This window comes from Kogia breviceps, chromosome 11 (assembly GCF_026419965.1).
Source record: "Kogia breviceps isolate mKogBre1 chromosome 11, mKogBre1 haplotype 1, whole genome shotgun sequence".
Taxonomy (NCBI): Eukaryota; Metazoa; Chordata; class Mammalia; order Artiodactyla; family Physeteridae; genus Kogia; species Kogia breviceps.
Genome location: NC_081320.1, coordinates 103,264,458 through 103,279,896, shown reverse-complemented (window position 1 = coordinate 103,279,896; position 15,439 = coordinate 103,264,458). Strand labels below are relative to the sequence as shown.

Sequence of the window (15,439 nt, the reverse complement as noted above, 5' to 3'; positions counted from 1 at the left end):
GTGTACTTGGCCTCAAACACAACATCTCTATTTCCAGCCTCTAGATCAGGGGATCATCAAGACCTTTAAAGGCTCTCATCACACATGGTACTCTACGGAAAGAACTGTCGATGCTATGGAAGAAAACGCCTATGGAGAGAACATTATGAAAGTCTGGAAGGATTACGCCACTGAAGATGCTATTTCTTCTAGCATATAGTCATGAAAGCCATCAAGCCTGAAACAATAAACTGCTGGAGAAAACTGTTCCAGATGTCGTGAATGACTTCAGAGGATTTACAACAGAGCCAATCTAGGAAATCATGAAATAGACTGCAGATATGGCAAAATAGATGGGGGCCGGGGGTTGCTGTGAAGGGTTTCAAGATACTGATCTTGGAGAATTTCAAAAGCGAATAGACACCACACCGGAGGAATTAACAAAAGATGACTAGATGGAGACGAGAGCTTCTGAACCAGTGCCAGACGATGAGGAAGAAGACGTAGAAGCAGTGCCAGAAACAAACTGACATCAGACAATCCGGAAGAGGGTTCTGATTATTCAAGACTGCTTTTAACTTGTACGATACGGGCACTGAAACTAAAGCAAACAGTGGAAGGAGGACTGGGATCCTATAGACACATTTTTAGAGAAACGAAAAAGCAAAAAGTCAGACAGAAATTACGATGTATTTCCATCGAGTTACACTGAGTGTGCCCGCCTCTCCTGCCTCCCCCTCCCCCGGCCCCTCCTCCACCTCCGCCACCCCGAGACGAGCCCCCCTCCTCCTCCTCCTCCTCCCCATCCTCCTCCTCCCCCCCCCTCCTCCTCCCCCTCCTCCTCCTCCTCCTGCTTAGCGTGAGGATGAGGAGGACGAAGACCTTTATGATGATCCACCTCCACTTAATGAATACTAAATAATCAGCATGCTGTTCAGTTAATAAACTTTTCTGTGGTGTATGTGTGAATGTCTTCATGTGAAAATCTAGTAATTGTATGGGACGTCTTGGTGTTACCACCACCATCGCCTAAGTGGTCATCGTGTGGGACATCACGGGCAAGACTTGTATAGAAGTGGATAGCCTGTCCTCATATAGGCATAAGGTGAGTCATATTTAATACAAAATTAATAATGTGTTAGTTTTCTTACTGTTTTATAACTTGGCTTTCAAAGAATTACATTGCTGTACCATATGCCCCCCCCCCTCATAATTGGAGAAACTATCAGTCTTCATCACATGTAAGTGGTTTTTAAAAAATGTAACAATGTTTCTAATACCGTATTATCAATATGGCTGTAAAACTGTGTGCCATAAAAATTTCATAACTTTTCATTCATTAGTGTATAGGCTAGGCTACTGTGAAGCAGTCATATTGCTGCTTTTTTTATCACTGCGTGAATCATTATACCTGTAAATACGAATTTCTTTTTCCATTATCTTTTCATTTTTTATGTCTAGTGTTAGTAATACATATAACATTTACAGTTTTTTGTGTCATATAAGACAATATTGATGTACGTACTGACAATTCATCTTGTAAACTTATGGTATAAATAAATACAGTACAGTACGATCAATGTATTTTATTTTCCTTATGATTTTCTTCATATTTTTTCCAGCTTACTTTATATAAGAATATAGTATGTAATATATATAACATACAAAATACGTGTCAATCAACTGTTTATGTTCTCGTAAGGCTTCCAGTCAGTAATGGGCTATTTGGGGGAAGTCAGAAGTTATATATGGATTTTTGACTGCATGAGGGGTTGGTGTCCCTAACCTCTGCATTATTCAAGGGTCAACTGTACTTCCTTCCAGTAATTGCAGTTACTTTTCCACCTGTGCTATCTCTGCTCCTAGAAGGAAAGTTCTTTAAAGGCAGGAGATAAGTTAGATTCATCACTGTGCTCTCAAAAGCCACAGTCCAAAGCCACTTGCAGAACAGTTAATTATTACATGAAACATTGCCTACTTTAATCTATTGCTATTTACTGGTAACCTCTATACATGAAAAGCAGAATTCCAAGAGTGACTGTCATAAAAATGAGTGATGGAAAGAGGTGTAAAGGCCAAAGACCTGGTGCTTTACGAATTTATCCTACTTTAAAACCACCTTATGAAACCCTGAGCTCCCAAGAATGTATGGTCAAATTAATATTCAGAAATATAAATCTACGTGTATATGAGAAAAATAGGCTTATTTTGTTTCCATTTCAAATCAGCAAGATAATAGTCTTTGGAAGAATGACAAAAAAAGAAAAACTTTAAAGATAAATCACTTTGTTAATAGGAAAAAGCATTTTCTGAACGAGAATAGACATTTTCACAAATAACAGGAATGAGAGTTTGCCTTGTGTGTTTAGAAGAAGCCGAGCATTCGTTTTTCTCTCTTTAATACTCATTAGCTCTTCTATTTGACGCTAAAGTAATGACTTTAGATCTATCACTAAATGTAACTTGATTTCTTAATAATATTTCACGATTACTTAATTATAAATGTATTTGAACTGCAACACAAATATTTACTTCGAGAGCCAGAATTCAGCTGTACTTGTGCAGACGATTGCTGTGGTCTTGACAATGGTTTTGAAGGCAATTCTTTAGCCTGGAAGAACAACAACAAAAAATGCATGTGATTTTAAAACTCTGTTTTTACTTAGGAGCGTATAAGGCTCCCCCCCCCACTCCCCAATGGGTGTACACAGCAAACGTAATCCTATGCACTCATTAACAGAGCACGTGTACTGCTCTGGGCCACATCTGGTTGAACTGGACAACATACGGGTGACGGCAGGGAGCGCGCTTCTATAACCGGAAGCTTCCCTCATCCCGGCACCTTTGACACCTCGGCGGAGCAAAGCGATGCGCTGAGTGATGGACCCGCAAAGGGCCCCGCGGCTCCGAAAGGTGCGCAACTAGATGAGCGAAGCGCACAAAACCCTCTGCACGTCAAGGCCCCGGGCTAGCAGCAGTTATTAGTATTATTAATTAATATTATAAAGTTCTATCCTTGCAGAAGTGCAATCATGGAAAACCATGTTTCTTCCTGAAATTTGCATAGATGACTGTCAAGGTTTTATGACATTTTCACAAGAACTTTATGCTAATGAAATTACAAGGGAATTGTAGTAGGTTATTAGAAACCTGATATCAAGGATAGAATGTTCTATATAAAGACATTTTCTGTGGCTACTAAGAAAACTATAAACACCGAGCATTACAGAACCCTTCTTCTTCTCCCGTGCTGCTTTTCTTGCATTGATTCGTTGTCCTTCGTTTTGATACTTTTCAGTGAAAGAATTGAGAATTTCATAAAGATCTTCTGCTTCAGCAGGCCGTGGTATATCTCCAAATAAAATGTCATAAGCTCGAATGTCTTGACAATAAAATCTAATAAGAAATATATTAAGAACATTTCTTTTGCAGACATAGATCTTTTCTAGAGTTAAATGTAGGACACACACCTGTGTATGTGTGTGTGATTTCCTCACATATAGCACTTCACAGATACTACTTTTCAAACACTAACTACAAGCCATAACCCATGTTAAAGCCTCTAAATTCACCTCTCCAAGCTCACCTCTAGAGGCAATCACCATAAATGGTCTGATACTTATATGCTTTTCCCAATAATATAAAAGCACATCATATATACAAACATTTATACATAAAAACATATATAGAGAGCATTTATATACAAATGCATCAACATATATTTATATAAACACTTATACACATATAATAACAATCACATACCTATACATCTTTATAGGCTTTTACTTTTTAAGTTTCTTATAAAAATGGTGCTAACATATAGTTTCCTTAAAATGTTTATTTGTATCAGAATTATGTAAGGATTTGCCTTACATGTTTAGAAGCCCTGCAACTGATTAAGAGGTAGATTTGTTTTAGTTTATCCAGGATTTAGGTGAACTTTAGTTGGAAAATCTTCCAAAGGCCTAGAATCACAAATTTCTACAAGCATTCTTAACTTAAATTTCTCAAATTAATAAAACCAGAAGTAAAAACATTTCTCTTGACTTTACAAGATGGAGAGTTCTGTGAACCTTACTTTCCCCCCATTCCTCCTATTTTCTGGTTGTTGGTCTGCACTGAACGTCTCTGCATGGGCTGTGGGATTCTGGGTCAACGGGCACCACAGACTTGGTACTCAACTTCTCTCAAGTCCGCTGTAAGCGGCAGACGCGTGTACACCACCAGCGGGGGCAGCCCTGTCAGGGTCACTATTTGTGGGATTCCTGCCAGAATGAGCCCTCTCAGTCTTAGCTTTTTATCTTTTTCTGGTCAATTAGACATATTTTTGTGGAAATACAGAAGAGCTGTTTTGGGAAAAATTAGCCAGATGTCAGGTTAAAGTGGAAGTTCCTCGTCGCCTGTTAGGGTACTTCCAAATCTTGTATTTTTTTAATCAAAATTGGTCTCTATCTTATGGAAGAAAGACAAAGGCTGAGCCTAACAATAGGAAACCTCTCATGAGGAACCTGCACTTTGATGTTATGGAGATGGCGGCTTCCCTTCAGCCTCATGAGTCACCCTCTGCTAGCTTCACACTTTTCCTCTGCAGCTTCCTTGCCTCTCTCAGCCTGAACAGAATTAAAAAGAACTAGGGCCTTGCTCGGGATGAGGCTTTGGCTGAAGGCAATGTTGTGGCTGGTTTGGTCTTCAATCCAAACCACTAAAACTTTCTCCGCATCAGTAATAAGGCTGTTTCGCCTTCTTATCATTTGTGTGTTCACTGGAGGAGCACCTGAAATTTCCTTCAAGAACTTTCCTTTGCCTTCACAGCTTGCCTGACTGTTTGGCACCAGAGACCTAGCTTTCGGCCCATCTTGGCTTTGACATGCCTTCCTCACTAAGCTCAGTCATTTCTAGCTCTTGATTTAAAGTAAGAGATGTGCAACTCTTCTTTTCGCTTGAACACTTGGAGGTCTTTGTAGGGTTACTAATTTCAATATTGTTGTGTCTAAGGGAATAGGGAGGCCTGAGAGGGACAGTAACTTGGCGGCAGGGGGTGGTGTTGAGTGGAAACAGCCAGCCTGAGGAGCCATCAGAATACACACACGTTTACTGATTAAGTTCTCCATCCTATAGGGGTGCAGTTCCTGGTGCCCCAAACAATAACCATAGTAACGCCAAAGGTCACTGATCACAGATCACCAGAACCAATGTAGTAATAATGAAAAATTTGAAATATTGCAGGAATTACCGAAATGTGATGCAGAGACACAAAGTGAGCAAATACTGTTGGAACAATGGTGCCGACAGACTTGCCTGGACAAAGGTACTCTGTACACTCTTAAGAACTACATGAATCTACAAAGTATTATTTTCTCATCGCACGTTCTTCAAATCAATTAAAATTATTTGCCTTGCACTTACTTTCGGTTAGTTTCTTTCCTCTCAATCAAACAGCTACCTTCTAAAGATAGGCCAGCGAAGAGGCCTCTTGACTTGCAGTAAGTAAAGACAGCAGCTGAGCTTCTTAGGGAGACATCTCCTTCTAAATTCCTGCAAAACAGAAGGCTTTGCATCACAGAAATGTGAGCATCTTCACTTAAAGATGACTGTCTAGCACTGCTGTACCTCTAACCCGAAAGAAGGATCTTGCTTTGCACTGACTTCAATCATTTTTTGGGGGGAGGGGGAAAGAAATATTGTTTATTGAATATTTAATGAGGTCACGTCCATAGGGCTTTCTCTTTTTTAAAATTTTATTTTATTTATTTTTTATACAGCAGGTTCTTATTAGTTATCTATTTTACACATATTAGTGTATATATACATAAATCCCAATCTCCCAATTCATCCCACCACCAAGCCCATCCCCAACTTCGATCACTGTTACATATTTTACTTCCTGCTGGCCTAAGCTAGGTGTGTTCAAAACGGTCTAGAGGACGGACAGTTCATGGCAAGTACGTAGCAGGTAAGATGGTTGTAGAACAGTGTGATGCACGTGGAAAACACACGTGCAGCTGATATTTTCCCATATGGTCTTCCTTCCCTAAAACAGGGAAACACACCTCAAGAGTAAAAGACTGTGGTTCTTTTTACAGTGAGTATTTTCATGGAACTTAGAAACATTTTAAAATGATTTTACAAGTAACTTCTATAAACAGTCTGGGTTTAAAATATTTAATTGCTCAATTAACTCAAGAATAGGTATTGATTAATAGAGAAGGAAAATACACTTTAAGTATTATAAACATCACTCAAGTAAAACACTTCCATTTCAATTTTTCATAATTTAGTTTGAAAAAAACCCTTTTTTTCCCCTGATCAACGCTGTCCTTTCTCAGTTAATTAAAATTGACTCGACCTGGCTCCTTCAAGGATTAAGGTAAATTTTATGTTGATTCCGATAGATACAACAGCCTGCATTTCTGAAATATTTAATTTCTTTTCGTGTGTTTTAGTTTCAGATTTTCTCATTTTATCACAATGGCTGTGTTTTGTATATTTCTTATTTGTAAGCAGCCTCAAACCCTCTGGGACACGCGTAAATCATAAATTTCTGTCATTTTAATTCGTTTCTCTTAGTGAAAAACAACATAGTTTTAAAGCCTCTACTATCCAAGAGCTGTTCAAAAGGGATTTCAGAGTACTCACCTTCCCAAGGGCCCAACTGCCACAGTCAAATTCCCTCCCAGTGTTAGGTTACCACCTTTTGCAAAAGCTTCTACCGCTCTGTGATAGTTCAAAATTATTACCAAATCCGAGACCTGAAATGTAGACAGCCATTTATTTTAAAATAATTATGTCTAAGTATCATTTAAAATATACGTTTACTAAAACTCAACATACGATATGTAATGCAGCAAGAATTTCAGTGTAGCCAAAGAAAGTATGAAAGCAGAGTCGTGCTGTCTTTTCGGCTGAGGAAGCAGCAGCTAACCTTCCCACCGGGAGTCAGGGCGCAGGCCTCCGGGCACTCACTGGGCATCGCGCACGTGGGCCGAGGTCTCCGGGCATCGCCTCTTCTTGTGAGCAGCCTCGCGGGTTAGTGAGGCTGAGCGACGTGTCCTGGTGACACGTGAACAGGCCACACACAGGTAGGTGGGCAAGGGCAAAAGACTTCCTCAAACTAAGCACTTCACGGAAGCCAAGCCGGAGAACCAGGCCGAGGAGAAGGCTGGAAGGTCCGCGGCCCGAGCCTGGTCCCTGCGGCGCCCCTGCAAGTCCACGCGACCCCCAAGCGGGAGCCGCCCAAAGGTGCAGAACACCAGGAGGAAGATCAGTCAACCAGTAGTTATGCCTATTACCATGGTTAATCCTCCAAGTCAAAGCAAAGCTGGAGCGAGTCTCCATGTTCTGGGCGGCTCGCTGTGGACAGGGCGTGTTCTTCAGACTCGTCTCGGGCCTCCGCCGGGGCGGGGCCTCCGCCGGGGCGGGGCCTCCGCCGGGGCGGGGCCTCCGCCGGGGCGGGGCCTCCGCCGGGGCGGGGCCTCCGCCGGGGCGGGGCCACACACACACCCCACACACCCGCAACCGGGCAGGCCGCGTAGGGTGCCCAGGCCACGGCCCCTCACCCCGCGCAGCGAGGAGAGGCGCCGGCTGCGGGGGACAGACTTTCAACCCAGCTCCTCCTCGCGGCACCGGGCCATCTCGGTGTTTTGGCTCCATACGGCCTTCTCATGGTTCAAGTCCACGGCGGGACCCGCCCCCCGAACCACGTGGAGGTCAAGCACGTGTGTCAAGTGCCCGAGAACGGAAGGCCCGAGGGCCCGGCGCTGGGAATCTGGGCTCAAAATGGAAACCATTTGGGTGTTAATTCCACTTCTGCCCCTGGCATACTGTGTGACCTTGGGCAAATGACTGAGTAGGGCTCAAAGCCCCAATCTCCTCTGTAAAATGGGTATAATAGTAACCAGATTTCTAAGTATAGGTATATGTATATACATGTATATATGCATATACACAAATCTAGGGTTGTTTGAAAGATGAGTTGAAATCATTTGTAAACCCTGGCATATTTACCACATCTCAAAAAAATATGCAAAGGCCAAGCAGATTAATGTTTAAAAGATGACTTCATCTATATCGTTCTTTAAATTTTTCAAATCTTTGTTTTCATCTGACAGAAGAATATGATTATTACCAAATGTGATTGCACTTGGAAGGGCCTAGTGGAATTCCTGATACAGTTTAATTTGAATCCCTTCATGAAAAAATACACTCAAGTTCCACAGGACAGACCAAATATGCCAGCTAATTGACTCATGCAAAACATATCACTGCGACTCCTGTCAACTGTTAATTCCATTTTATACATGGATAATTTCTGAGGATCATGGTTGTTGAATTATACAGAATTATTTAGCATTTCTCATGCAAAGTTAAGCAATTCTGCCACTGATTACATAACCAAATCTTATATACTTCTGAAGATAACATATATGAGATTACTTTGCATAATGCTTAGAGTATACACACTCAGATAGTATAAGTCTCCAGCTGTGACCTTGTGGATACTCTAGTTGTTATGTCTCCTTCTACTTGGTACGTCTTAGGATAGTTAAGTAAGGCACAACTATATGAGTCAATAAAGAAAATAAATTAATCCTTTAACTTTATGTCTAGTCTCAATTCAGTTCTCCTGAAATAAGAGTAAGATAATCCTGTGTTCTTTGGTGACATGACTAATTAGAGAACCAGGTCCAAAGCAACACAGTTTGAAGTGCAGCAGTGCTGCCAACAGCTCTTGATTTATTTCCACAGCTTAGAATAAAAAGCAAAACAGATTCCCTCAAAGAAAACTGGCGCAATGGAGCAAATAAACAGTTAAGACAGACATTTAAGAATTTGATAAAGGTTTCTTAATAAGTTTGCATTAAGATACAATTAACTGTAAATAAAATGCGAGTTTTACAATTAAACTCAATCTTTAAAAAAGACTTAAGGGCTTCCCTGGTGGTGCAGTGGTTGAGAATCTGCCTGCCAATACAGAGGACAGAGGTTCGAGCCCTGGTCTGGGAAGATCCCACATGCCGCAGAGCAGCTAAGCCCGTGCACCACAGCTGCTGAGCCTGCGCGTCAGGAGCCTGTGCTCCGCAACAAGAGAGGCAGCGACATTGAGAGGCCTGCGCACCACGGTGAAGAGTGGCCCCCACTAGCCGCAACTAGAGAAAGCCCGCACGCAGCAACGAAGACCCAGCACAGCCAAAAATAAATAAATAAATAAATAAATAAATAAATAATACTTTAAAAAAAATACAACTATCATGCAGGAAAAGCTGGGGAAGAAATGTTCTCAGGAACCGGAGGGCTTCTCGTTCCCTGACACCCTGTCCCCAACACGGCACTGTCCCATCTCCCTCTCAAGTGTTTACCCACCTTGAACCCAAGCCACCGAGTCCCTGATGCTGTCATCCTGTAATGAAGCGATAGCTTTCAAGCCCCAAATCCAGACAACGTGGCGAGAAAGCCCAGGGCTCTGTCCTGTGGTTCTAGTGAGACCTGTCCCCCAGCCCCAGCCCTACCCTCCATGGAGGGTCTTCTTTCCCATCTCTCCAGCCATTCTGCTCGGGAGTCTGTCTTACTCCGCAGAAAGCCTCATCACGTGGGCAGTAAGCTTTCATACTCTCAGTTCGTGGCATCATCAGCCTCAACGTTCAACCCAAATATGAGGGGTTCCCATCTCCTTCCTCTCCTCACACCAACAGATCCTCCCCTTGCACAGCAATCTTAGGGGACTTAGAAACTGAACTCTGATCTCTAACAGTAGTTTCTCAACTTAAGCCTAGATGCCTTCCTCATCATTAAAGTCAAAGGGTTCATCCAAATTCTCCTGGAAAAAGCGGAGTCATTTTTCTCACATTACAATCTTGGGTGAAAGCGAGGTTGATCTGACTTGATGGCCCAGTGTGGATTCTGGCTTTTGGTAAGCAACGAACAATTGGATAATCCAAGGTATCAGGGTTTTCAGACCTTTGGGCTCTGCTATAATTGTCCTGGAAAGAAAATACTAGTGGTGTTTAAACCAAGTCTTAGCATTATCTTTCCTTACTCCACTGACTTTTAAATCTTTCATTTGTTGTTGTTGTGTTTGGTGGGCGTGTGTGAGTTATACAACCTTTGGGAATTCTCAGCAGTTCTCATGAGTGGACCAGTGCCGCAATCTACAGTTAACTAACGCCCAAACTCCTGAAGGCCAACAGATTCTGCACACGCCCCTAACTTCACACACCTTCAGAACCTTAACCTGGTCTAGATTCCAAAGCGGAGGGAAATCTAGACTTCCTGATAGTCAAGCCCGCACTCCACGTGTAATGGATGGGTCACCACCTGGGGGAGGCAGCACGGGGGCGGAAGCTCGCAGGGGGTCCTGGGCGCAGGAGAGGGGTCTGGTCCCACCATGGGGGCCGCTGCAGGCCCCTCCAGCCCTGCCACCACACGCCACACCCACCTGCTGCCAGGTGGCGAGAGCAGCCGGCCCCAAACGCCAGCCCCCTTGCCTCTGTCGTAAGACCTGCCTTCTCTTCCTGCCATCAGACCAGGGCGAGTTTACCTGGAACTGCGGCCTTGCTCGGACCCTTCCCCTTCTCTGTCCTGCTTCCCTGAGCCCCTTATAGTTTCCCCCCCACCCAGAACATCTGCTCAGCACGTCACGTGCACCACGAACCCCGTCTCAGGCTCCGTCTCCAGTGAAACCAATCGGAGACAACCACACACCACCTCTGCAAGGTGCCTCGCATCTCTGTGCGGTGAGTAAACTCACACGCGCCCTGCCTCCCTCATCCGTGCCCTGAAATCCACGGCGTGTCATGGGGGTGGGAGTTGCAGTTAGAACCAGATGGGGCACTGGAAGCGAGGAGACTCACCCAAGCACCCACGGAAGCCAGGGGCCTCCCTCTGAATGGCCAGCCTGTCATTCTCCGGCTGGAGGCGTCACATAACTCAGCTATCTACACAGTGACGGCAGCGACGGCCACTCGGCATGGCTACGGTATGGAAATGATTCTATGAGAGTACATGTGGGAGTTTTATGAGAATATGAGCCATTATTGCTAAATATTCCATTCCAAAACAGAATGGCAGATAATTAAATTATTCAACAAACATTTAATAGTTTGAACCGATAATGCCAGTGCTTTAAAGAAACAGATTTATTTTGGGTGTCTACTTGTGCTTGATGCTTGGCCCGTCTGAGGGCACAGGTACGAAGGACTCAGAACCTAGGTAAGGGCCAGGCAAGAAAACCTCCAGACCGGCGCCTGTGCCGAGCACTCCACCCCGCTAGGAGCAAGAGTCTGGCGGAAGAAGAACGCCAGAGAGGAGCCCGGGCAGCCTGGGGGCTGCAGACTCGAGGGCGTGGGTCCCGCTGCCCGAGTCGGCCACGGACCTGCGGCACTTCACTGGAACTGGAGCTGGGGCGACAAGAGCCTCCAGGCGCAGGAGCTCCGCGGGCGCATGGCCGCCGACCCCCAAGCTCCCTCGGTCCTCCTGGGTCAGAGCTGCACCCAGAAGGTAACTGCGTGCTTCTGGCCAGGTCTGAGATGCTTCCCGGGGAACGAGCACGGCCTCTCATCAGCGCTGAAAAGTGATCGACAGCTCTACCCTTACGGCTACACTCAGGGAAGCAAAGCCAGGTCCTATCGAAGAGGCACAAACTCCTAGGACAGTCTTCTAATCTCTACTTGAAGTGGATATTTTTAAAAGTTAAGACTTATCTTCCATGTACAGTATTTAAATGGAATTCCAGACTTAATTTCTAAACAGCCATGAGGGTAAGTTGCATTCCAAGTTTCCACAAATGGCAAATATAAGTAAATGCTCTTTGAGATGGAGCCCCAAAGCCTGGGGTCAGAGGGCAGTGATGAGGGACACCTGGGTACAGTGCCAGGAGGTGTGAGCAGGGGTGCACAACAGATGCTAAAAATACGCTTTCCACACGAGTGCGATGTTTCTGAACGCCATGATTTGGCTGAATATACAACCAAAAGGCAGTCATGATAGCAAAACTAAAATATGTTCCTCTTTTTGTATCACCAGCAGCAGGTAAAGTTCAAATAAAAATGAAAATCAGTAGTGGAAATACTTCCTCCTAATAAGGCCAAGGGCATTTAAAACTATGGCAACAGAGCAAATTCATAAAAGGATAGTTCAGGAAGAAACTGACTGAAATTTGAGAACAAAATGATTTGGGAATATGAGGAGATTTGATTTACCAATCACTCAGCAATAAAGCAGCAGACGAAAGACTGGTATCATGCGGAGGCTCCCTGTGGGAGAGACCTCTGTAAACAAGTGTGTACTGGTATAATTTCCAGTCCATTTGATAGAAACCATAATCATTAGCAGCAAAGCTGTAAAATGAAACAATACAAAGTCAATCTTTACTTAAAAAATTGGAAGTAGTTTGAACATTAGGGATACCAAACTGGATTTTGCCACAAATGTTGATACATGGCATCGAGCCGTTTGCACCCAGGACTGTGCAATCGGAAGCCATAACCTGCCAATTGTGGTTTGTCAGATCTGAGAATAAGTGTTCTACAGATGTGCTGAAGGTGGAAACAGATGAGATGGTGAATGAAAGAAACTCTACTCTCAATGAAGAAAAAGGAGAAAAATGATAAACATTACATAGCTTCAGGTAGAGAGTCAAGAAAATAAAAGGGAACAATTTCCACAGGTGGTTAAACAAGAACAGTAGGATATCACTCAACTTTCAGGTATCAGTTGCTTTTAGAGAATAGGGCAATTGTATGTACACACATCACCCACTCACCTCTATTCCTAGTTCAAATCCTCCACCAAGCCCAGCTATCCCGATGGCCGAAGGTGCAGACCATTCTAATAAAAACAAACAAACATTACTCTCACAGTAAAACTCCTTGGCACATAAATATGGGGAGGAAAAATGCTAAAATGTGAACTAATAGTGTCTCTTCTTAAAATAATGGGATTTGGGCATTTTTGCCTATGTTTTTAAATGTCCTTTAATAAATATATATAATTTTTTAAGTTAAAAAGGTTTGAAAGGTGTTAGGTATTCATTATGAGCCTCACAGACTCCCAAGTCTATGTTTTCTAATCTTTCCCTACAAACATGCATAATAGCAAACTATTGAATTCTCACCAATGAAATATACATAGCATTTGATCATTTCAACCATCAGTATTCGTAATGTTTTACAAAATAATTGAGCTGGAATTCTAGTCTTTTGTTAGCATTTTATCATAGATATAAAAGAGCAAACGGATTCAAAAGAGTTTATTATAATCCCTTCTAAGGGTAACATAATACTACACTGTTTCTATTGTAAATCCTGGAGGGCAAAAACTGTTTTGACACCCTTTGTGCCTAGTAGAAGCACAAGAAATAGGTTATAGATTCAAGATCATTAAAATTCTAACAAGATCCATATCCTTACATTTGGAAACTAAGTACAATAATTCCACTTGCCATGATATGGTACATTTCAGGATTACTGTGTGCCTATTTTTCCTGATCTAGACACAATTGTGTTAAACAAGTCTAGAAAAAAATAACTGGGGGCAGGGGTGGGATAGTCTAGATGGAGTACTTTCTGAAAATGCTCAGTAGCTACCGAAGCCTAATTTTTCTTGCTATCATGTATTCTAGTGCTTGAATATACCCAGAACTAATCTATCTTACCTAAGCCTAATTTTTCTTGCTATCATGTATTCTAGTGCTTGAATATACCCAGAACTAATCTATCTGGGCTTAGAGGGGTTTTGATTACAGAAATTAATGTCTCAGGATCTCAAAGTTATTCTCCACTTCCTATGTTCGGGGCTGTCCCTGTTTAAAAACTGCCCACTGGCCAGGGTCTGGGGACTTGCTGTGCCCCACCGGGTGGCTTTTATATTACCCTCTGCAGAGTGAACAGCAGCTACTTGGGAAGATGGCAGACAGAAACTTAGGTATCTAACACAGTAGGCAGGTCCACCTGAGGTTCGGATGGGAGCCCCAGGGGCGACGGCTCCTCCCCTTTTCTGACAGTCACCGGTCCACGACCACTCGAACCTGCAGGGCTGGGGGCTCCTTGCAGACTCGGAGCCCGGCGCACGGTGGACTCGATCTGAGTGTGCCTACCTGTCTGCTTGTACTGCTGGGAATCTGCCCATGGAAGTTTGGGTAATGCTTCTTTTCTTGAGAAGAAGAGAATGCTGTCATTTTGTTTCGTAGCCAAGCCCAGAGCTATGAAATCTGAACCACAAGCTCAGGGGCAAACTCTCATCTGCTGTGGGGACGCCTCACGGGGGACAACAGGTCCCTGTGACTCAAGTCCCGGGGCCGTGCGGCCCCCACATGCCGGATGCATCTCCTGTCAGGGGATGGCCCGTCTTCTCCCTCGAAGTAAGATTAAATTATCTACACTAAAAAGAGCTATTAACAGAAAAATGTGTTCAATTATGTAACTGAACAGCAAATGTTAAATTCATATAAAAGCCTTTTAGTTGGTTATGACACACATTTTAAATATTGTATGCCTTGGTTCTTGGGATTCAAGCAAACATATTTTGACGTCATGTCTGAAAAATCAAGTATTAGATTTCACCCCAGAAAGTAAAACCAAATGATACTGATCTTGATATGATTCCGCCCTGGGGATACTCTTTAAAATGTTTCGGTTTTTAGGATCCCGCACAGGAACAATGGGGGAGAAAAGCTTCCATAAAACAAAAGAAAGCAACTGTACGGTGAAGCTGAGGAATAAGAGTGCATATTTAACAAGAGAAATACAATGTCGATGTTCAGTATATGCTCCGTGGAAGGGCAACAAGGCGCATAAAGACGGGGCCCCGCCCTCTGACATTCTGAGTCTCACGGGTCGGTTGACCACAGAGAAAACGGAGCGAGCGGCCCGAGGAAGGCAGCCCAGGCGGCCCCGGAAAACCTGTCTCTGTCCCTACAAAAGCTATTCACAGCGGAAACGGAACAAAAAGGGGACGAGGATCCTCTGCCCCTCCCGGGGCAGCGACGCCCGCTTACTTCCACCTGGAAGGCGCGCCAGCACGATCCCACCACCACCTCGTGCGGTGACCAGAAACCCGGCTCTCACCACAGACAGGACCGCCAGGCCCTTGGCTTTGGCAATGACGTGTGCTGCAAAAGAGGAAGACAGGTGAGCACCCGGCAGGAGACAGCTCAGCAGGCCCGTGCGCTCACGCAGGTTTGCTTCCCGGGCCCAGGGCCTCCCTAGCCTCAGCAGCGCAGGAAACTGCGAGGAAACCGCCCCAGGACAGGGAAGCCTGGAGCCTTTGGTGGCCCTAACCCGACAGGACAGGTGCTGAGAATCCTGCAGTGGACACAAGAAATGAGACCCTGGGATGAGACTGTACTGACATCTAGTAGCAGGACAAATAATCGGGAGATTTCAACTAATTTACAACATAATTTATAATTTTAAAATTATAAAAGTATTTTCAAAGAACTTAAGATCTGCACAGTATTAAGGAGAAA

The 15,439-nt window shown here is 43.8% G+C and overlaps 1 protein-coding gene across 1 annotated transcript in view; it reads right to left on the bottom strand.

Moving 5' to 3' along the window:
- The window catches only part of SH3YL1 (SH3 and SYLF domain containing 1), a 46,075-nt gene that overhangs the window by 12,280 nt on the left and 18,356 nt on the right, over positions 1 to 15,439 (bottom strand). Inside the window, exons 4-9 of the mRNA XM_059078910.2 lie at positions 14,969 to 15,082; positions 12,737 to 12,801; positions 6,616 to 6,728; positions 5,386 to 5,514; positions 3,207 to 3,375; positions 2,512 to 2,590 (exon numbers count right to left, since the gene is read on the bottom strand). Of these exons, the coding sequence (XP_058934893.1) occupies positions 2,512 to 2,590; positions 3,207 to 3,375; positions 5,386 to 5,514; positions 6,616 to 6,728; positions 12,737 to 12,801; positions 14,969 to 15,082 (669 nt within the window). The remainder of the gene's footprint in view (positions 1 to 2,511; positions 2,591 to 3,206; positions 3,376 to 5,385; positions 5,515 to 6,615; positions 6,729 to 12,736; positions 12,802 to 14,968; positions 15,083 to 15,439) is intronic.